The sequence below is a fragment of the Triturus cristatus genome, chromosome 3_2 (assembly GCF_964204655.1).
Source record: "Triturus cristatus chromosome 3_2, aTriCri1.1, whole genome shotgun sequence".
NCBI classification, from domain to species: Eukaryota; Metazoa; Chordata; class Amphibia; order Caudata; family Salamandridae; genus Triturus; species Triturus cristatus.
In genome coordinates this window covers 440029458-440051369 of record NC_140584.1, presented here as the reverse complement: position 1 = coordinate 440051369, position 21912 = coordinate 440029458, and the positions used below count along the sequence as shown (strand labels likewise).

Here is a 21912-nt window from a genome sequence, read left to right as displayed (position 1 = left end):
ATGCTGTGCAATGTATTCCAATGACTCGGATGCCTAAGAGCTTTACAGTATGTCTCCTCATGTTCTTAGTCCTGATGAGGCCCTACTGTCCTAACTAAGGATCGAAACGTTGTTGACAAGCTTTAGTGACAGACACACATGAAATCTGTCTATTTTATTGTAGAATGCCTTGCAGTTTATAAGATGTTTGTTACTGTGACGAAAGCCTATGTTCACTTGCGGATGGTGATTACCTTAAACTTGGGCTTTGAAATCTGGGGGCACATTGCACTGTGTGGTACCGCGAAACTGTGATGTTTTAACGCGTTATAATGTTTTTCTACTTGAACTTCATAGAGAAATTGCTCTGTTTTTTCTCATCAAAGGTGGTCTGGTGTTTCCTAATTTGTATATGTTGTATATGTCAAGGAATGCATAAGACTATTTAATCTGTTTCCTGAAAAAATGTTTTTGTAAATGATACCAATGTGAACCATTGTTGCCTAAAGATTGTTATGTACCCGGGTTCCCATGGGTTTAAGGGTTGTTCTTGTTGCCTGACATGACCACTTGTAGTGACGGTCTAGATTTGAAGCCTAGTACTAGGGCCTAGTGGTCAAGAGGAATTTCTACCCGAGATATTTTTTTCTCTCTGAGAGGATTCCAATTTCCATTCGTATGTACTTTCAAGACTCTATAACTTGCGACATGTGAAAATATTTATTCTCTTGCATTGCAGGGTGCTAAAGGTGAACAGGGCCCACCAGGAATCCCTGGTCCCCAGGGCATCCCAGGTGTGAAAGGAGACCAGGTGCGTAACAAAGGTTGTACAATAATGCCTGGGAGATTGGCTGAGGAATACAGGGGAAGAGATGGAGTGAGGGTGTGGGTTCACGAGAGGAGCGGGGATGCAGGGTAGGTACGGGTATATTTGTGAGCGACACTAAACTGCATTGACAAACCACTAGACCTGGGTCCACATTTTCACATGGCTTGAGTGAGCAGACTGGCCTCAGCAAAGTCTTAAAAGATTAGAGTGCAGAGTGATCAGCAGCCACATATTCAAAAAACAAAAGGTTTGAGAGACTCATCTGGGTACCACAAAGTGACAAAGCTTGTAAAGATTTTAGAGTGCTGCAGAGCCTCACCAAAGCCTGCTAAGAGCTGAGAGTGTCTCAGAGTTGTGCCAAAGCGTGCAAAGATTTCAGAGTGTTGCAGAGTTGTACCAAACAAAGTCTGCCAAGATTGAAACTTGTGGTTGAGTCTCATTGAAGGTTGTAAAAACTTGAGGGTGCACCAGACCCTCACTAAAACCTGCAAAGAAATGTGAATGAGAGGTTCATAGCCTGTAAAAACACGACAGTGATTCTGAACCTATGGTTCTGTAAAGGAATTATGTAGAGTACTGGTGGTCTCATTAAAGTGTGCAGAGCTTCGAGGGTGCTGCAGAGCCCAAATAAAATCAGAACAAAACTGCTGCTGTGCTGCATTACACTTTATAAAGAGCTGAGAGGTCTTCAGTGTTACATTAAACTGGGCAAAGGTTTTAAAGTGCTGCATAGTTTGACTGAAGATCAGGCAGATTTGAGTGGAAGCAGAGAAGTGCGTGATTAGTCGTAGATAAGTGCACACATTTTTGAGTGGTGCCATGCTTGCAGAGTCTGGAATTATTTGTGAATGACGCTCTGTCTTATCAGCGTCTGAAAGTATCTTATGTGTGTACCAGCCTAAACAAAGCTGTCAGAAGTCACAAAATGCTCACTGACTCTTTTTTTAAATTTCTGTTCCTCAGGGATTTCCTGGCAAAGCTGGACCAAAAGGAGGAATTGTGAGTACCAGGCACTGATTTGTAGCACGTCTTATCTATTTCTTTCTATTAGAGTGTGATTTTTGGAGCATGCTTTGCCTTGTGTCTATGATGCACACTGTTCTGTTTGAATGGTGAACAGCCCTTACAACGAATCCTTCACTCCGGATGCAATTACAACGCGGTCGTTACAACGACCGCGCTGTAACACCGCACACCATTACCCCGTAAGTCATAACAACGACTTGCGTAGGGGGCAGAAGGTTTTGGATTTAAAATCCAACACCTTCTCTACTGTTGCACAGACTGGGGCTGGAATAGTAAATTATACTATTCCAACATCCAGAGCCCCCCCTTGAGCAAGTCGTTATTACGACTTGTGGGGTAATGGTATGCGTTGTAATTGCATGTGGAGTGAAGGCATCCATTATAAGGAGGCATATTCGTTTGAATGAGTGCATCCATGTGCTTGTGGGGGGGAGCAGCTTCACCCTTCGAGCTACTAGATGTTGAAACTCATTCTCACTCCATATCAAAGCTGCTCCCACATTGTTTGCCTTTAGAAAGCAAGTGAAAACCTGGATCTTTAATAATTAATTTTAAATAGGGTTCTTTCAGTTGTGTTTCCTGCTGCTAGCGCCAAGATACCTCAGAGTAATCGAGCGCTTTAAAAACCTTGTGTATGACTATGAGTGCCCATATCAGTGGTCCAGTAAATGCAGTGTACTAAGCGTCACAAGCCTTTTTTGCTAGTCAAGTGAGTACATATTAAAATCTAGTACTTCGAGATTTGACACTTGTATTTCCAGTGATTTTTCTTTATTGACATAGCTAATAAATCTTGAGGAACAGAAGTTTCACTGCTATCCCAGTGTATTCACCCACAGTCAGATGCCTTCAGCTTAGCCACCCGGTACTCTGTGAATCCGCTAAGGTACAAGGCTACCTCATTCCCTGCTACTGCAGCAAAGTACGCCCCGTTTGCTGTTTCATTTGCTTCTTGGCAGACGGCATGACAGAGAAACGTGGAAAGCACCTTTCAGGCCTGACACCATGCCTCCGAAAGGTGGTCTGTGACAGTCACATGCTTGGTTGGGACAGTCCTATTAGGCTTTCAGAGGTACAGACCTCTCTGGAGGATTCCCTTATTCCCACTGTTTAACCTATTGCTATCGTTAAAGCCTTTCAAAAGCACGGGAACTCTCCGAGGGCGAAGAGATTTAGGAAGTTTAGGGCAGATTGTGTCGAAGGCAGGGGACATGGTCACTGTATCACAGCGGGAGGATCTTCCCAGCTACGTGCCTTTTGCTTTTCGTCCAAAATAGTGGCCATCTCACGTTCTGTGTTACAGTGGGTTAACGCCCCCTCTAAAAACGTTTCCAGCTCTGTGGTGTCGTAGCTAGGGGTGGGCGGAATTTGCGAAGTTGTGATACGCAAAGCTCCGCGAAATGGTAACAAATCTCCGCGAGCACGCAGAAATTCCACGAACACGCGGAATTGCTTGTTCGCGATGCTTTTTTCCTGTTTGCGAAAGCTGTTTGCGTGCTTGGAGGGGGGGGGGGAAATCTCGTGAACACACATTTTGAGAACGCGAACAAGCAAAAAATTCCGCAAAGCCGCAGAATGCAGAATCTTGGGCAATTCCGCGTTCTCCGCAGAATGCAAAATTACCCAAATTCTGCAAATTCCGCGAGCGGAACAGATTTTACCGCCCAGGCCTAGTCGTAGCTGCAGTGTAGCAAAGAAAAGAAAGCAACTTAAAACTGGATTTGCATGTGGTGAGGAGGAGATGGTGTTCTCAGTGAATTCAACACCACACTTCTCATGACCTTCATCAAGGACACATTTCAATGAGGTTTGTGATTGTATAGCTGAGGAAGACTTCCTCCTCAGAACAGGGAACACCAGAGCTTTCTTCACTCGCTTGAAAACACAGTTGACATCAAGCACTAACTCAACTGTGGGCTGAAGAAGGACATGCCTGTGCGTAGAGCTGTAGAGATTCAGATCTTGCCTAACTCCACAAGCGGGCCATGAGGCTTTGCGAGGCTAAGTGGAGACACGAGGAGTCTTCCTAAACAGGTGGTTCCTCTGAATTTGTGTAGTTACCTGTGCATATATGTTTGCTTATATGGTATATGCATCGGAATCTGTGCCTTTTTAAAGTCTCATGGATGTGTGTGTTTGGGTCTGCATGTTAGACTGCTATTTAAAAACCCTTCTCAGAGCCAGTGTCTCCAAATTGGGTATGTTCTGTAAATGTGTGATAGTAGGTACGACCCTCATTTCGGAGTCAGACCACACCACGCCAATATTCAGTTCCACTAGCAACAACGCATCACTATCTTCCTCTGTCCTGTGCAGTTTTCAATCGTCACTAGAGCCTTTGTATTTTATCTCCGTCTGTTTCTATGAAACCATAAGTAGGGTTTGGATTGGCCTAATGCCACAGCTGACATGGAGGTGTGGACCCTGCTGCAACCCCTCCACATCAACCTCATGGGTGGATCTGGTGGTGGCCATCTTTTTTTATGATGGATGTGGTGAGGCAATATATTTGCCTGGCTGAAATTATGGAAAGATTTGTTTTTCAAAGAGGGTCAACCAATGGGAGTAGTGGGGGGGGTTCAATGAGGATCAACCAGTGGGGGTAGGGGGCGTAGTGCAATGAGGATCAACCAATGGGGGTATTGATCCCAGCGGTGGAAGAGGAAGATTTAATTAATTCTGTTCTTCACTATGCAGACTCCGTCATCCCCTCACATCTCTTGGATATGCTAGTCTCCTACTATGTGCTTATCTGTCTAGTGTAAGAAATTGCTCAAACTGTTTGGGTGTAATAGGAGAATGCAGTGGCATTGTAGTTCATGTGCGCGTATGTGTGTGTGTGTGTGATTAGTGTGCGTAAGTGAATCATATAATACCCTTAGTGCGTCAAAATGGCAGGCAACCCCTCTGTACTCTAAGAGCTTGCCATGAAGACCCTTTCCTCTTTTGTCTACAGGGGGACCCTGGTGTCGAAGGACTTGGTGGTGAGAAAGGCGAGATGGTAAGCCATGTCCATGCTTCTCTTGACCACCCTGCGTCTTCCAGTGCTTGACTGTATGTGTGTTCAGGAGTTTTATAGGTCTGAGGAGCGTGGTCCACGCAGGACTTGCAGGGGCAAGTGGCGGGTAGGGTGAGAGGTTCGGTGGATTTTAGCTTAATTTTAAAATTGCATTTTTCTGATTTTTAACATAGGGAACTTGCTCAGTCATCCGTAGTTACTTACATAAAAAGATACATTATTAATGTAAAGTGCAACAGACCTAATGAGCTAACTTTAGCTGAAGTTTCCTGACACTTGATGGTAGCCACGTGCCACAGAAAGTTCTCCACCCATGGACATTTGGAATACCGAAAGTCATCCAAATGCTACAGACATTTTTCATAGACAAGAACAGAGCCGCAATGCGGCACCAGGAACCCGAGGACCACCTGGCTAGCACAATCGTGGTGGTCTGTTCCAACTTTGATGGTTTCTCAAGGCACTTAACAGGGGATATTGCAGAATATATAACAGCACCCACTTTTACACATTACAGCTTCCATGCTTTTACTCTGTGTTATTATTTTCGTATTTATTGGTTTTCCTGTACCCAACATATGCATCAGAGGATTAATACATATTCAAGTAAGCTCTAAACACAGTGGGTAATAAGCAATTGTTCAGTATATAATAAGTCACAAGACATACAAACTGTAGAACAAGCCTGAGAGGAAGGGGAAATGAAGAGATAAACAGAAAGAAAAGAACAAAAGATGACTAGGAAGCCAAGAAAGGAGCACACATTAACAAATACATCGGTGAAAGTAATGATATGTAAAATGTTTCATGATGTATGCATTAGAAATCGCGACCTATATCTATTGCTTTCATAAACCTTTGAACGCTAAAAAAATGTGTATCTATCAGAATATGAACAATTTACTCTCTCATTAACCAAAGCAAAGAAGACATTTAAAACAGGCGAAAACATTGCTAACGTTCAATCATCTTTATTTGGTATGGCCAGTAAATTTCAGTAATGGGCTGGCAAAAAATAGCCTGAACTTGGAGAAGATCCATTGAGAAACCAATGAGGAGATTGGAGATGAGGAGCCACTGGATGTGCCGATATGACATATGTAGAGCTGTAATTGACATGTAGTTGTCGGACTTAGGTACCAGATACAGCGGCGGCGCATGTGCGAATAATTAAATCACAAATGTGACTTATTACATGATATTAAGTCAAGGGTGGGCACTCCTCTGGGCGGTATTGGTTGAGGGGAGGGGTGATGTTGATTAATGTTGTTGTCATGAAAATCAATATAGATATATTTTTACAAAAGTACTTGGAGAAGATGGGGAGCCAGAGTTTCAGTCTAGCGTGAAATGATGAATTTGAATACAAAGACTAAGAATACTGAGATTTGTTAATCTAGTTTTCCTCTCTTTCAGGGCGAATCTGGGGAACCCGGTCCTAAAGGGCAGGTAAGCAGTTTGCCCATTATACTCCCTCACAGTGGTGGCCAAGTGACCCAACGCGATATGTGTTGATCTCACGAGAAGAGAAGGGAGGCAGTGGGATGTACAATGGCCCAACAGAGTGCGTGGCCGGATAGTATGGATGGGATCTGTTGGGACGAGTGGTGGGTGAACAGCGTGGCTTTGTTCTCACTGCTTGTTGGTGCACTTTGTTTCACTGCTTCTTTGTCACTAGAGGTAGTCAGTGAAAAATTAGTTCATTTCAATATTTGCTTTTCCTCTGGCTTACGCCATGGGCCAGATCCATGAACAGAAGTGTGACTTTAATTTGCATCCATATGTAAATTCAACAATCACATGGGTATAACTTGTACATACTTGCCTTACTTGCAAAACAATGTGGCTTTGGCAGGCAAAAACTAAACAAGTCAGAACAAACAAGCATAAGTCATTGGTATTTAGCAAAGTGCTTACTTAAACTGTCTGTGTTAGCTCAATAAAAGCATAGTGTGTAAAATACACATGTTCAAGGTCAGGAAATGTGTGATTTTTTAAATGTGGAAATGGCACTTCTTTCAAACTTATTCTTTTTTAGCTTAACATCTCTCTGCTTTCAACATTATCCTCACTCTGTGTGACAACTATAGTAAATGGAGCACTTCCCGGCACTTTCAGCAGCATTTACGCCTTGGCTGTTCACACGTAGCTGAAAAGTGTGGGGAGTTCCATGAGATGTGTTTGAGACTTTCTAGTCAGTTCCGACTGAGTGGATGTTCCCCACATCCACATTGGGTTTCCTGGACCAATCCTGAAACACCCCTTTGTGTACCCACAAGTGTAGATTAGGAGGAAACCTGCATGAGAGTCCTTTTTGCTCGAGTGAGTACATTTCAGACATGTATATCTCAGGCCTATGCCTTTACTTATAGACAGAATCATGCATTATTTACCCAGGTTTAACTTACACCTTGTGATAGGTGTACCTGAGACCCACAAACATGTAGCACCGTCTTTCAAAAACCGTGCCCATATTAACATGTGTCCATGTATGATCACGTGTAATCAGTGTCTTGTGATGTAGCTCAGAGAATGAAGCTGGACTATGATTTGTTGAACAGCGCCCGAGATTTGTAACCCTCAGTTTGAAGTCATTGTAAATTTCTGTAATAAATCCAATTAGAGAGTAAAGCACATTTGAACTCCCACACGAATGGTGCTTTTTCTACATTTTTTGTTATTACACCGAATGATTCCACAGTGCACATTTCGTTGTTGAAACTCTGGGTTAAAATGTATTAAATTCATGTAACGCGCATGCTTTGCTTTAACTTTATGTTTCTTCTTTAGAATACTTACCCCCCTTGCTTCCTCCACAGCTGGGAGTCCGCGGAGAGACGGGCTACACTGGCCCCACTGGGGACGCGGGGATGCCGGGTGTGCAGGGGCTCGCTGGCCCCCCAGGCCCACGAGGGATGCACGGAGAGAGGGGCGTGCCGGGAATGCCTGGGCGCCAGGGGGGTCCGGTAAGTGGCTTGCACTAAAGTTTATGACAACTATGTAAGTTATTTAGGGTATTAAAAGACCGAGCTAGTGCATTACTACGGCCACACTCTCTGTTCAGCCTTACAGCTTTGTGTTTGAGGCACGCTTTCCAGTGAAGGCGCGCATGTGCATTTATGGTTCAGTTCAGTACTGCGCACAGGTTTATCTGAGGCACTTTCATGTTGAGCGAACACTTGCTTAGGACGAGGCCCTCCCCATGAAGTAACACGCTATGCCTTGTGGTTAGCGGGTACTATTTCCACTAAACATTTTAACTGTTGACATTCTTGACACTAATGACAACGCGTTTGTCTTAGGACAGCCTTTTGCCCTGAACACATTTGTTTTGTGGGCACAAGACATGCTTGGGGCTAAGGAGGCACATTGCTGTTTGGGGCACTCTAAAAATCAGAATCTCATTAGGAAATGTCCCATAATTAGAAGGGAATATACTCTGTGGTCTGGGTATGGAATTCTCGTCGGCCTCTTATCAACAATTACTGGGCAGTGTCATTTTTCAGTCAAAAATAGAAGGATACCCCAAATACGTTAGCGGTGGGGAGGGCGTGGGGTTTTTAGGAAAAAGACACCCTATAAAAACGCTGCTTATCCATAACCAATTCACAAATAAAAAATAAACAAAATCCCAAAACGTGGAATGTCACAGATTACAAGCCATCTCACTTTTATAGTGATTTATTCTGCCTAGATATAGGCAATGACTTGCGAGACAGTTTACCAGGCCACACACCATATGCTGTTCCCTTTCTGCACACAGGCGGAAAAGGTGCGCCGAAACACGTCTACTTCTTCCGAGTGTATGTCTTCAGCTGGTAAAAGTTGTAAACAACCATGTGGTGTTTGTCCCCCACAGGGTTCGCATGTACCCCAAAGTCAAGTTACTTCTGTTTGAAGCACTCTTCCTAGCAAGATTACCCATTTGTTTTTGGACAGTCTTTGTCACTCAACTAACTTGGGTGCGAGAGGTTGTTCAGGCAAGACTTACACATGTCTGTTTGGGGTACTCTTCCGACTGACTAAGCTAAGACATCAGTGTTTGGGTGTTTTTCACCTAAGCCATATCCCAACATGGTATTAGCGGTACTTTGCTGAAGGGCCAAGTAGCGATCTGTGGTATTTAAGGCGCTTGTTACTACAGTCTGTTATTACGATACTCTTTAGCGGATCTTAATCCACTGCACAGTATAGAACAGAGCCAAGTCCCTCTTCAGCTACCTGTAGGCAGCTCTCCTGTGTGCAGCCAGCCTACTACATTAGAAATGTTTGCTGAAAGTATTATATTGATACAAAAATTGAAAAGCATGTCATCGAGACAAAAAGGTGTCTATTATCAAATCTCTTAAACGGATTTTTTGAGAAACATGTTTGAATTTCAGAAATATATTTAAAACTGGCACTTCAAAGATAAATCATGTGGTGTCAGGGAGACTTATCACTAGCATAATTACGTTAAAGCTGGGTGCATTGCAGCTGTGGCTGTTATGCCCACATAGATGCATTCCACAATGACCAAGCCTTTTTTATTTTACTTTACTTCTGGCTACCATGCCTGATGGACTGAGACGACCACTGCTGGTAATCTTGCATTTGCTGGCCAGTAATGTAATCTTTTCTAATGTGGTCACAATTACGCCTCTAACAATATTAGCAAATCGGGATGATTTTCATTGAACATAAGTAGGTCTTATTACAGAAAAGTTTGGAGCCCCCTGTAGAATAGATTTCATTGTATTTGTGCTGCTATGCTGGAGAAAATATTACAACCACCAACTAACTGCAAACAGTTTGCATTTCGTTGAGGCAGTGATGACTTAAATCCAGTACTTAATTTGAGCCGGTAGTTGCCGGTGGGGCACCGGCACTTATTTTTCTGCATCAGATATTTACTGAGTGGAAGAGCTGGAAAGCGCACATGTAGGAAAGATGTAGGAAGAGAAAGACGCCAAAACCATCACTGAGGAAGAAAGCAGGAGCCTGCAAGAGTGAGCTAAAGGGGCGGGCAGTGTCTTCTCCTCAATTAAAGAGGCACAAGGTGTTTTTAAGGCTACCAGCCTTGGTATTCGGCGCCCCAAGCGCTTCTGAGCAGATCTTTGGGCACCAGTGCTTTTTAAAATAAAATAACCACTTCTTAAATTGGACCATGGAATTGCATTTACAAATCTTACAAAGAAATAAAATTGTGGCCTTGGGCCCTAAATTGGCTTTTTTACAGGAAGAAGGAAGAAGTGTACTTAAATGTTAAGAAGGGAGATTTGTAAACCGGAAGACGCTTTCCTTTTTATGCCACCTGTGTATTGTTTGTCAATCATTAAGATTTTACCCCATCCTTGTTCAACATAGCCTTAAAACAATTACCAAACTACAAAAACTGAGGACGCAGCGCCCTCTGCTGGACAGTTATGAGAACTCTAGGTACAACCAACAAGCTGCAGATAAAAATGTTTTACGTGTAACCACAAACCATCGCCATGTGTTATAACGTCCCTATTCATCTCAGAGTAGCCCTATCATAGAAAAAATGAGATAGGCTCAAGTACACTGGAAGTGCCCCAACCGACAAAGCAGAAATTCCAGCACTCATAAAATCCTGGGAAGTCAAGTACCATGCCAAAAAGGAACAGCAAATAAAAAGACATTCAAGTCCACATCATCAAATAACGGAACATTCTGAAATGCCTATTGTTAGAGATGTAGGCCTGGCTAAAGAGAACTGCTCCTTTGCTTTACACCGGATGCCCCTTTAAGCATTGTTCCTGGTTGGCAGTAGATAGATATAGTTAGGACCATGTTTCCATAGGAAAAGCATTTTTGACTAGCCTAAATCTTTGGTGCCAGTTTACGAATGTTCACAAAATTTCCCCCAAAAACTGCCCTGGTGATATTTGCTGCGCATGGACATTTTTGGGGTGATTGTTAAGCGGGTGCTGGGAAAAAGGAGGGGGCAAATAACTGTATTTCTAATGTTAGTTCCCATAGAGATTTTAGTTGCGACTACAGCCCAAACTGCTAGATGGAAGTACACCAAATTTGACAGAAAGGTAGCTCTTGTTCCAGAAAGAACCTTTTTTGATATTTGGTATAAATCTGTTCAGTAGTTTTTGAAAAATAAGAAACTAAAACAAATTAGTATATATAAGGAAGCGGATCCTCTGAGGATCCGACAGTTCCCGTGCTGAAATGTGACTGGATGCCAACAATTCAAACAGGATATGTTGGCAACAATCTTAGGACTCAGCTTCAGCCGAGTTCCACAATTCTTTTTTTTTTAAAAGAGAAGGCGACAGAGTAGGAAAACCCTGACTCACTAAGCCTCTTTGGGAAATGGTCCCACAGGGCAAAAAAGCATTTTTTTTTTTATTTCAGCTGGAGTCGTGCTGGCTCCGTGGCTGCCACATATTTGTTTTTGTAAAAGAGGTGCAGACTCCCTTGCTTCTCTAGTAATTTGCCCCCGAGTGGGCCAAATGTAAATGTAAATGTATGTGTCTTGTAAAGCGCACTGCTACCCTGAGGCGTCCTGGCGCTGTAGACCGCTGGGGAACCCGTCCTGGCTATCCCTGTGAGATGGTACCTCCAGGGTATCTCCAAGGTGAAACCAGGCATCCCCGGCGAATGTGGGGGGCCGTTGTGGAGATGAGGCAAGCTAATGCCCAGAGTTGCCGAGTGTGTTCCTGGTTAGAGTAGGTACCGAGGCGAGAATTATCGAGTCCATTTTGACCCTGGTCCACGACCCTGCCGCGTCGGGAATTGAACCCTGGTCCGTGGCCGATTCTCTGCTTGCGGATCTGCCGCCTCTAACCAGTGAGCCACACCTCTCCACCAATCCTGGGGGCATACGGAAATAATAAGAGGAGGGGGGCACACAAGGCTACCTTCGTAAGGCTCTTTTAAGCCCCAGGGACTCCTACCTCCCTGGGGCTTTTTTAATATAATGGAGGGGGTTGCACAGACCCCTCCTGAGCTCTTTTGAGCCCCGTGGACCACCACCTCCCTGAGGCTTTGTCTTTAATTTGGAGGGGGTTGAACAGACCCGCTCATGGGGTGGGTTCAAGGCCCGGGGACTAACTCCTCCCTGGGGCTAAATTAAAAACAATGGGGGGCCTGTGTGCACCACCCCTGGTCCCAGGATCCCCCACTGCCCCACGGCCTAAAATGCAATTAAAACAGGGAGGGGGAGCCCCGCTCCTAGGCCATATATGGCCCTAGGGACCACCACCTCCTCAGCACTGGCCTATGCTCACAGAAGGATGGGGGCCACACAGCCCCCTCCTTGAGCCAATTATGGCTCTGGGGACCACCACCCCCCAGGACCGGCTCCGTCTATGTCCCATGGGGCCCACCCAGAGGACATAGCTATTTGCTGTGACTTGGCTGGAGCTTTAACAGCTTCCACCAAGTCAGAGCAAACACTCCGCTTCTAGCAAGCGAGAGCTGACAAAATGCTCTCGCTTGCTGGAAGTGGAGGTTTTGTAGGTTTCCCCGCCTGCTGTCAAGCGGGCAGGGAAACAGACAAAAAGATTGCTCCTGCATGCAAGGAGCTGCCTTTCAGAAGCTCTATCCGTGTAGCACAAATGACGGCTCCCACGGGAGGCAGGGAGCCGGTAGGGACCGCGGGTCCTTGAGGCTCCCCCACGGTCTCAGGGGCAAAGAGTAGCAAGAGGCAAAATAAAGGTGAGAAACAAGCAGAAAGAGTCAGATTAAAGGTCACTAATGAGCAGAAAGAGGAAGAATAAAGTTGCGAAACAAGCAGCAGGAGGCAAGATAATGGTGAGAAATGAGCAGAACGAGGAAGGATAAAGGTCAGAAAAAGGCAGAATAAAGGTCAGAAACAAGCAGAAAGAGGCAGAATAAAGGTCAGCAAAGAGCAATAAAAGGCAAGGTAAGGTGAGAAACGAGCAGAAAGAGGCAGAATGAAGGTCAGAAATTAGTACAAAGAGGCAGAATAAAGGTTAGCAATGAGCAGAAAGCGGCAAATTTAAGGTAAGAAATAAGCAGAAAGAGGCAAACTAAAGGTCAGCAATGAGCAGAAAGAGCCAAAAAAGGTGAGAGATGAGCAGAGAGAAGATGAATAAAGGTCACAAACGAACAGAAAGAGGCAAATAAATGTCAGAAATGAGCAAAAAGAGGCAGTGAAAAGGTCAGCAAAGAGCAGAAAGAAGCAAGATAAAGGTGATAAATGAGCAGAAAGAGGCAGAGTAAAAGTCTTCAGCAACCAGAAAGAGGCACAATAAAGGTGAGGAACAAGCAGAAAGAGGCAGAATAAAGGCCAGAAGGGAGCAGAAAGAGGCAGAGTAAAAGTCAGCAAAGAGCAGAAACAAGCAAGATAAAGGTGAGAAATGAGCAGCAAGAGGTAGAGAAAGTCAGCAACAAGCAGAAAGAGGCAAAATAAAGGTCAGAAGGGAGCAGAAAGAGGAAGAATAAAGTTCAACAACAAGCAGAAAGAGGCAAAATAGAGATCAGAAATGAGCAGGAAGAGGCAAAATAAATGTCAGTCAAAAACAGAAAGAGGCATATTAGAAATCCGAAACGAGCAGAAAGAGCCAAAATAAAGGTCAGCAATGAGCAGAAAGAGGCAAAATAGCGAATGAAAACGAGCTGAAAGAGTTAAAATAAAGGTGAGAAACAAGCAGAAAAAGACAAAATCAAGGTCAGCAACGAGCAGAAAGAGGCATATTAAAATAACATAAAGGTGAGAAACAAACAGAAAAAGGAAAAATAAAGGTCAGCAACGAGCAGGAAGAGGCAAAATAAAGGTCATAAGTGAGCAAAAAAGGCTGAAAATGAGCAGAGAACGAGCAGAAGAGAGCAATCAGACACTCTCAGGCCGACTCACAGACCCACTCAGAGAATCACACATCCACTCACAGACTTACTGATACACTCATCCATCCACTTACTCACACACTCACTAGCAAAGGTTAGTGGTTACATTTAGGAAATAAAATTCATAAAGCCGTAGAAATTCACTTTAAAAAACCAAAGGTTACAGGGACATTATAGTTGGGAAATAGAATTAAAAAAAATGTAGAGGTTTACTGAAAAAAACAAAGGTTACAGGGTTGTTATACTTAGTAAATAGAATTGACAAAAACCTTAGAAATTCACTGAAAAAAATCAAAGGTTACAAGGGCGTTATAGTTAGGCTCAGAATTCACTTGTACAAAACCATAGAAATTCTGAAGTTATAGTTACTTCAGCTAACTATAACTTATGCCCCCACAATGCACTGCTTATGATCTCACATATTACATCACTCATGACATGGTCAATGACATCACTGATAACATCACTGATATCTCAAATGACAACACTGATCATATCACTGAATACCTCATCAACCGAACCACTCATACACCCACTCACACCTCTATACAACTTCACATACACCCACTCCCACTCAACAACTCACAAATCCATTCACAGACCTATTCAAGTACTCACACACCCACTTCCTGATTCATAGAGCCACTCACACATCCAGTCACTCATACAGCCACCCACACAACCATTAACTCACATACAGCCACTCATGCACACACTCACTCACCAATACAGCCACTCACACATCCAGTCAAACAGATATAAAGGCGCTAACACACCCACCCAAACAGCCACTTATATACTGAGTTAGTCAGCCATACAACTACTCACACACCTACTCACTGATGCAGTCAATCATACACCCATACACTTACCCATACACCACTGACACACCCACTCACTCAACCACACAGCCACACACAGTCACTTACTCACCCCCTACAGCCTCTCACAGAGCCAGTCACTCACCCATACAACCCACTCACACACTAATAGAGCCGCTCAGACACCTACTTACACATGGATACACACAGTCAAACAGTCGCTCACATAATCTATGTTAGAAATAGTTTCACTCGTTAGTAGTACACAAAGTATAACGATATAACTTTTTTAGTGTCTTAGTATATATGGTTAACACTCAGAAAACTTTAGAAAACACTCAAACTCACTGGATGATGTCACTAGTGATGTCATGAGTGATGTCATCAGTGAAGTCATTTGAGATGTCATGAGTGATGTCAACAGTGATGTCACTGGCCATGTTATGAGTGATGTAATATGTGAGGTCATAAGCAGTGAATTGCAGGGGCATGCATTATAGTTAGCTCAGGCAACTATAACTGCTAGATTTCTATGGTTTTGTGTATACAATCTGAACTTTTGTTTTTTTCAGTGAATTTCTAAGGTTTTATTTATACTATTTCCTAAATATAATGTCCCTGGAACCTTTCTTTATATATATCTTTTGAAATTTGCAGAGCTTTTATCTGAGAAAATCCTCACACTTCTGTACAAAATTATTGACTTTAAGAGAATAGACAAAAAGTTTGGAGCTGGGTGGGAGGGTCTGTTATGCCATCATTGGTTCCAGGCTTCAATAAATCAATAAATCAAGGGGGTGTATTGAAATCCTGTACTGTTTTTATGCTCTTTATTGCTGATAAAGTCCAGTTTGGGCTTCGGGATTCTGGCTGGGAAGAGGGCGAGTGACATAGAGGTAATGGCCTGATTACTTACTTTCACAGCTCCAGGCTTTTTACTTGTCCCAGTTTTTGCCACCCTCCCTTCCTCTTGTGACATTAAGGTCCTTCATCTGAGATTTGTTGTCAGAAGGATACAGTATATGTAAGCCTCTTCATGCCACCTAGATAGGTGGCTGGACTTCATTTCAGTGTTTCCTGATGTTTCTTGTTCTGAGGTGGGATCATCTCATTGGTAATGACTAGGATGTGTACAAGTAGGACTAGGAGTAATGAAGATTACCGGTAAGTAATTGGGCCAATCTGCTCTGCCTTTCTGAATTGTTTTTACATGGTGCTGGCATTCACTTTTCCAAGTTAGAAACTCTCACACTCACATATCTACTTCTTCCTTCCATCTCTGTCCCTCCCTTTCCCACTCATAAACTCAATCTCACACATGCCCACTAACTTCTCCAATTAACTGTTTATTCCCTCACTTCCCCATATCTCCCACTCACTAATCTACTTATTTCATACTCCCACACTAATTCACTTATCCACTCACTCACTTCCCTCATTCATTCCCTCTCTCTTGCTATCAGGGTCTCTAAATTCCTCTAGCCCTCCCAATTACATGTATCTCTGTCCCCTCAGTATGTATTGCACCACTAACCTCACCTGCTCACTCTCCTTTGCTTCTAGGGAAGAGATGCTGGTGACAGGCACATTGAGGAGGTAGTCCTGAAGATGCTACAAGGTGAGTACGTACATGTGCTCTCTGAGCGCTGTCTTACGTTGGGTTGGCCCGGTGGGGAGTCGTACAATCAAATATGTGGTTCACAGTTTAGATATAGGAAAGTTCCTGAACTACTCCACTTTCAACTTGTTGCTCTTGTGTTATATTTTGGCATTTTTTACATAACTCACAGCTATATGTACTAACACATTTTCCCATAAACACAGAATGGGAAAAACCCTTTCTTACATCAGGCCCTCAGTGACTAGGCACTTGTGTGTGTGTGTGTGTGCGCGCGCGTGTGTTTGTGTGTGTGTTTCTTTCCTGAGCATGGAGCAAACTCTATGACCACAGGTTCTTGTACTTTACTGCAGCGCTAGGTTGCCTGCTCTGAAGCACAGAGCAGTTACTTGATCCTCCACCTCCTTGTGGTATTACTTCAATACGTTTCTTTATTTTCCAATTTATTACTCTTAAACTTTTACCTCGCAAAGAAAAATTCAAACTACTCAAAACTTTGATAGAAAATAACAAAAAATCTAGTAAAAAGAAAAATAGATTAATTAACATTTTGGGAAAACAGAAAATATCTGGCAACAATAGGTAATTAAAGAGGAAAAATGTAGTACAGGGGAAAATAACAAAGGAGAAAACAACGAAAAACAGCAGAAAACCCTAAATGAAACAGATGCAAACAGAATGAAAAAGAAACAAAAATGATTTAATTTAAAAGCAAAAAAAAGGGGGGGGCAGGGGGTAAAGGGTTTACCACAGAAGAAGAAAATAGATAAGTAAAATAAGAAAATGATGGCAGGTAAGGGAAGGGGAGAGAGAAACTTGTCCAAATTTCGCAAGTCCGGCACATTCCGTGAACTGTATAGTGTTTTGTAGTGTCCAACACACTCAACATGTATGTCAGACTGGGTGTAGAGTAGGTGTCCAGTACTGGCTGTTGTGTTTGCTCCTGCCTAATTAGCCACTCCAGTATGACATGCTCTGTCCACAGAAAAATGAGTGCGGGCATAGTGGGCAGCATAGATCAGCAATCGTAATCTTTCCAGGTGTTTCGCGTGTTTGTGCCTTGCCTCCGCCAAGGGCTGGTTTTCCATTGGGTCAGCCAGAGCAGCGGTCTCCAACTGGAGGAGCGAGTGTTCTATCTGCGACACCTCCTTGTCCAGCTGCTTGCGGATGCAACAAGTCAGGCCCATGCAATGGTCCTGAATCACTGCCTTGTGTGCTTCCCATTCTGAGCCCCTGTCCGCACCATGCCTGTGCTAACGTCAAAGTATGTGCATATGGCTTCCCCTGTGGTTTCATGGTAGCCTGAGACCTCCATGGCTGCCGGCTGAAGGCGCCACAAGCGCATGGTTTGGTCAGCACCTGGCCACCTAAGTTGGATGAGATGAGGGTTGTGGTCTAAATGTGTGCTCCCAGGTAGTCAGGATAGTGACAACCGGTAAGCAGCGCTGCGGATCCTACAAAGCTGTCAATGCAGATGTGTAGGTTGTGCGGGTGGGAGGAAAATTATTAAAGCTTGGTCGCCGGATGTTGTGCGCGCCAGATATCTGTTAGGTGCCAGTGAGAGAGCCAGTCCCTTAGTGGTTGAGCATTAGACATTGCAGTTGTACGGGAGGTAGGGAGAATGACCTGTCTATAGATTTGTTGAGCACCACATTAAAATCTCCACCTATAAGCCAAGGTAGGGAGCTCCAGCACGCTAACATAGCTGATAGGGACTGGCAGTATGAGGCCTGCTCACAGTCGGGCTTCCGTCCAGGCGGCCACATGCAAAGACGTATCACCCATCTTTGTCTGTCAGGGATTCGTCGACATGAAATGAGGTGCCTGGCCTCACCCAAATTAGCACCCCTCTTGCATGTGCTGAATAATCTGTGGCAAGTACCTGCCCGCCCCACCTATAGTGGAGATGATGTGTCTCTGACTAAATGAGGTGTGGTTCCTGCAGTAACGCTATGTGTATTGACTGTTGCTTGAGATAGGCATATGTTTTATAACGACGTGAAGGAGTGTGCATCCCCTTCAGATTCCAAGAGAGTATGTTAATGGACGACATTCTCTAAGGGTGTGTGCATGGATGCTAGCATGGTCTGCACCTGGGGGGGCCATGGTGGTAAACAGGAGAAGCAGGCAGGAGGTCGCACCCGCTGATGGGTGTATCGCTTGGATATGGGCAGCGACGCGCTATAGTCTGAGACTTTGGAGGAGGAGAGAGGGAAGAGTGAAAGGGTGAATGGAGAAAGAAGGGGGTGGCAAAACAACATGTGATAACTAGGTTGGGGCAGAGGAACAACATGTATCCACCCAAACTGTGGGAATTACAACCCACTACAACAGATCAACTGATTTGGTCGGGGAGAGTGGCAGTGTGACGTGTCGGGAGCGCTGGAGATGTTCCTCTGCCGGTCCCCACGTGATGCAGTAACGCGCTCATATGTGTTAGGTAGATAGATATAGCAGGAAAATGGTGCCTGGATGACCATGAAGTGCTAAAGTGAATGGTCAGCTAGGTGAGTTATTCTAGGGAGTTGGAGGCATATAGAGTGTAACATTGCCATGCACAGTATATGATAGAGTCAATGGGGCAGATTTATGAGCCCCTTGCGCCACTTTTGCGTCACTTTTCCCATGTTAAAAGTGACGCAAAAGTGGCGCAAGGGGCTCATAAATCTGCCCTAATGTCTTTAGAACAGTTCATCTGCCATTCGAGGCATGACATCTGGGGGTGGTCCAGTCTCCTCTCTGAGGGGCGAAGCTGTAGTGGAGCTGTAATTGCTGAGGGGGAGGTCAGGAGTGGCATCCAAGTCCCGATCTGACTCGTGAATACTCAGCGTGGCAACAGCCTGAAAGGCCTCTCTACATTCCTGGATCACCCGCTCCAAGTTTGATACTGTAAGAGGCTGGGAGGGCCGAGCGGGGTTGGGCGCGTAGATGTCTTCTCCCACGGGTATTTGAGCGAGGCTGTGTAGGCGGTGCACCTTCCCTGTGCCTTGGGAACGCCCCCAGTCGGGTGACGGACTCCAGCCAGGACCAGGCCTCCTCCGTCCCATGAAAAAAGTGTGAAGCCCCATCAGCAGTGACTCTAAGGTGGGCCGGAAAGTGAAGAGAGTACGGGAGCCCTGCTTTTTCTGTAATACCATTGCGTAGTCGGGGAAAAAGAGAACGGCAACAATGTCAACCCGCACTCCTACGAGCCTGCAAGCCTCACATGGGACTAGGAAAGGCCGAGGCCACGAGCGAGGCGGAGGACGCCTTGCCGGGACACGGTGCACCCTCTCAACTGTAAAAAAGGGAGAAAGCGAGCCTGGTGGGAGCAGGGCATGCAGCCACCGCTCGGTGTATTCCATTGTGTCGGATCCCTCCACGTTCTCGGGCAGACCAATGACGCAGACATTATTCCAGCGGGATCGCTCCTCTGCATCCTCAGCGTGAAGTTCTAGAAGGTGGACCCGTCAGCTCCGGTCGCGTGCCATGACAGCTGTGTCTGTGACAGTAGGGCAGTCTTCTGCAAGAGTGAGTTCCATATCCCGCACTTTGTCTGCAAGCTTGCGGTGGTCATCATGCAGCAGAGTGAAATCAACAGTAATTTTGTCGATATGGTCTTCGAGCGAGGTTCTGGTCTGGGCTAGAGAGGTGCCCTGTCTCTCCACAGCATTTAACACAGAGTTTAACTTGGTCTCCAACACCAATGAGGACACTGTGTCTGGTGCATGTTCCCCCCGCTCTGGATGTGTGGTCGGGGTGTTGGGCTGCAAGGAAGTTGAGTTAGGGGTGCCACGCTGTCGACCCATTTCTTGGGAGTGTTCCAAATCGCCGTTTGCGAAGAATAGAGACTGCGGCTGGTGATCAGGCGGAGTCAGGCCCCGCGCGAGTCCCTTTCATTTGTAGCAATGGCGGGCATGTAGGTTAAGGTGATAACGCTGCTCAGGAGTGTTTGCTTTCACAGGTGGCTCCGCGTGGAGGTATCCCAGTCCACCTTGGTCTCTTCAGTTCGCTGGGTTCGCATATAGGCTGCGGGCCCTCACCCAGTGGCGCACCAGGCAAGAGATGGGGAAGCAAGGCAGAGGGCAAGGGTTCAATGGAAGATGGAGCCTGCAGCCGTTCGTCCCTGGTCATTCAGGTCTGCTCAAGCAGCGTGGCAGAGACCAAGTGCGACCAGCACACCGAGTCCATTAGGGAGACAGACCTGGGCCCGATCCCCGGGTCCAGCAGTACAGCTCCCAGCTATGTAACCCTTCAGGTGCGTTAGGAAGGGCCTGAGATGTGAGGCAAGCAGGAGGGGGGGGCATGGGGGAGGAGGTGATCTGTGTGAGGGAAATGAGAGCTATGGCAGCACAAACAGCTCCACCCCAGCACACAGGAACAGTCCGATGATGTTCCCACTAGGCACAAGGGTGGGGCCAAGTTCGATGTGGCCCCGGGCCCAGTTCTGCACCCACGTCCCCAGAGCCCCACGCAGCATACCCAATATTAGGGAATTGGCAGGTAGGTACTGCAGCCAGGGTGGGCCTGGGCCCCACACATCACATACTATCTTCTCCTCCGGTCTACTCAGCAGCCCCCCAAGTAGTGTCCGCAGTTGAGCGCGGCAACCCGTGCAGGCCTGGGCCCGACGCGGCCCCTGAGCCTCTCACATCCCCTCCTGCAAACCTCCCGGCAGGCCGGAGGCTAGGCCCGAGGTTCCGTGCAAGCAGCAGGGCAGCGCTAGCAGCGTAGGCCAGCGGAGGTGAGTGGGCAGATCCTTTGGGTCCCACAATGCGGATCAGGTGGGCTCAGGTATTCGGCAGGATCCCACATGTGCTTGGGCCTAGGCCTGAAACTGCCCCGTGCCCGACAGCACCGCCTGGCTGCAGGGACTGCCACCAGACTGCCAGGCATAGAGAAGGTGGTCTAGATCTACCGCTCAGATTGCCACTGTCCGTGGCCGCAGGTCAGCATGGCTCTGCGCCTCTCGCATGCAGTCTGCAGCAGGCAGGTCCGGGGGGAAAGGGACCACCCCGGCCGCGGTGCTCGGACTCCGGCTGTGTTCTGGGCCTTGCTTCAGTTTGGCACCGGCGTAGTCCGGGCAGGTCCGGCGGCCTCCACTCACAGCCGTCGCAGGGACACTTAGTGGAACCAACCCCAGGCAGAGCTTGCCGTGTAGATTTTCTATAGGCGTGCGATTCCAAGAGGCACCTCGCTGCGGGGCGGTCGTCGTACAGGGGCCTTGGCGCATCGGAGTCGCACGGGCTGCCCAGGAGGCCGCCAGGCACTGCACTCTGGCTGTCAGAGGGGCGAATCGGTTTCCGAGCAGCTCCAGGCATTCCGCTCCGACTGCGGCTGAGGTGTAAGATGGCAATGCGGGCATTAAGATGTTGTCGGATTAAGGGGGCCGGAGCCTGGAGCACTTTTAAGGTGCGTCTGCCATACTGGGCCATAAGCTTAGAAACTTTATGCAAATAAATCATTGAAAAATAATAATTTGTCACTAAAACTGCCACCTCAGCAGGACAGGTTTCTCTACTCCTCCTCATCCATCAGTCCCGTGGGGCCTTGTGCAATGTTATGATAGCTACCTGCATTTGTGGGCTGACGGCGACCAGAGAAAGGAAGGGTGCAGACTAAATGATTCCCCAGGACAAAAAGTAATTGCAAAAATTAAATGGTGATAACAAAAACATTGTATATGTAAAGCGCTTACTTCAACAGGCTTGTACTTTCCAAACGCTGTAAACGTTAAAACTGCATCAACTGAAAACGCTTCCCTTTTATCAAGTTCGGAACGGACGGGGTACATGCACATGTCTGAATTGGATCC

At 46.0% G+C, this 21912-nt stretch overlaps 1 protein-coding gene across 1 annotated transcript in view; it reads left to right on the top strand.

Moving 5' to 3' along the window:
• Nucleotides 1-21912, top strand: part of COL9A2 (collagen type IX alpha 2 chain) — a 137564-nt gene that overhangs the window by 104249 nt on the left and 11403 nt on the right. The window contains exons 24-29 of the mRNA XM_085648025.1: nt 719-790; nt 1772-1807; nt 4791-4835; nt 6270-6302; nt 7673-7819; nt 16064-16118. Coding sequence (XP_085504151.1) covers nt 719-790; nt 1772-1807; nt 4791-4835; nt 6270-6302; nt 7673-7819; nt 16064-16118 — 388 coding nt within the window. The remainder of the gene's footprint in view (nt 1-718; nt 791-1771; nt 1808-4790; nt 4836-6269; nt 6303-7672; nt 7820-16063; nt 16119-21912) is intronic.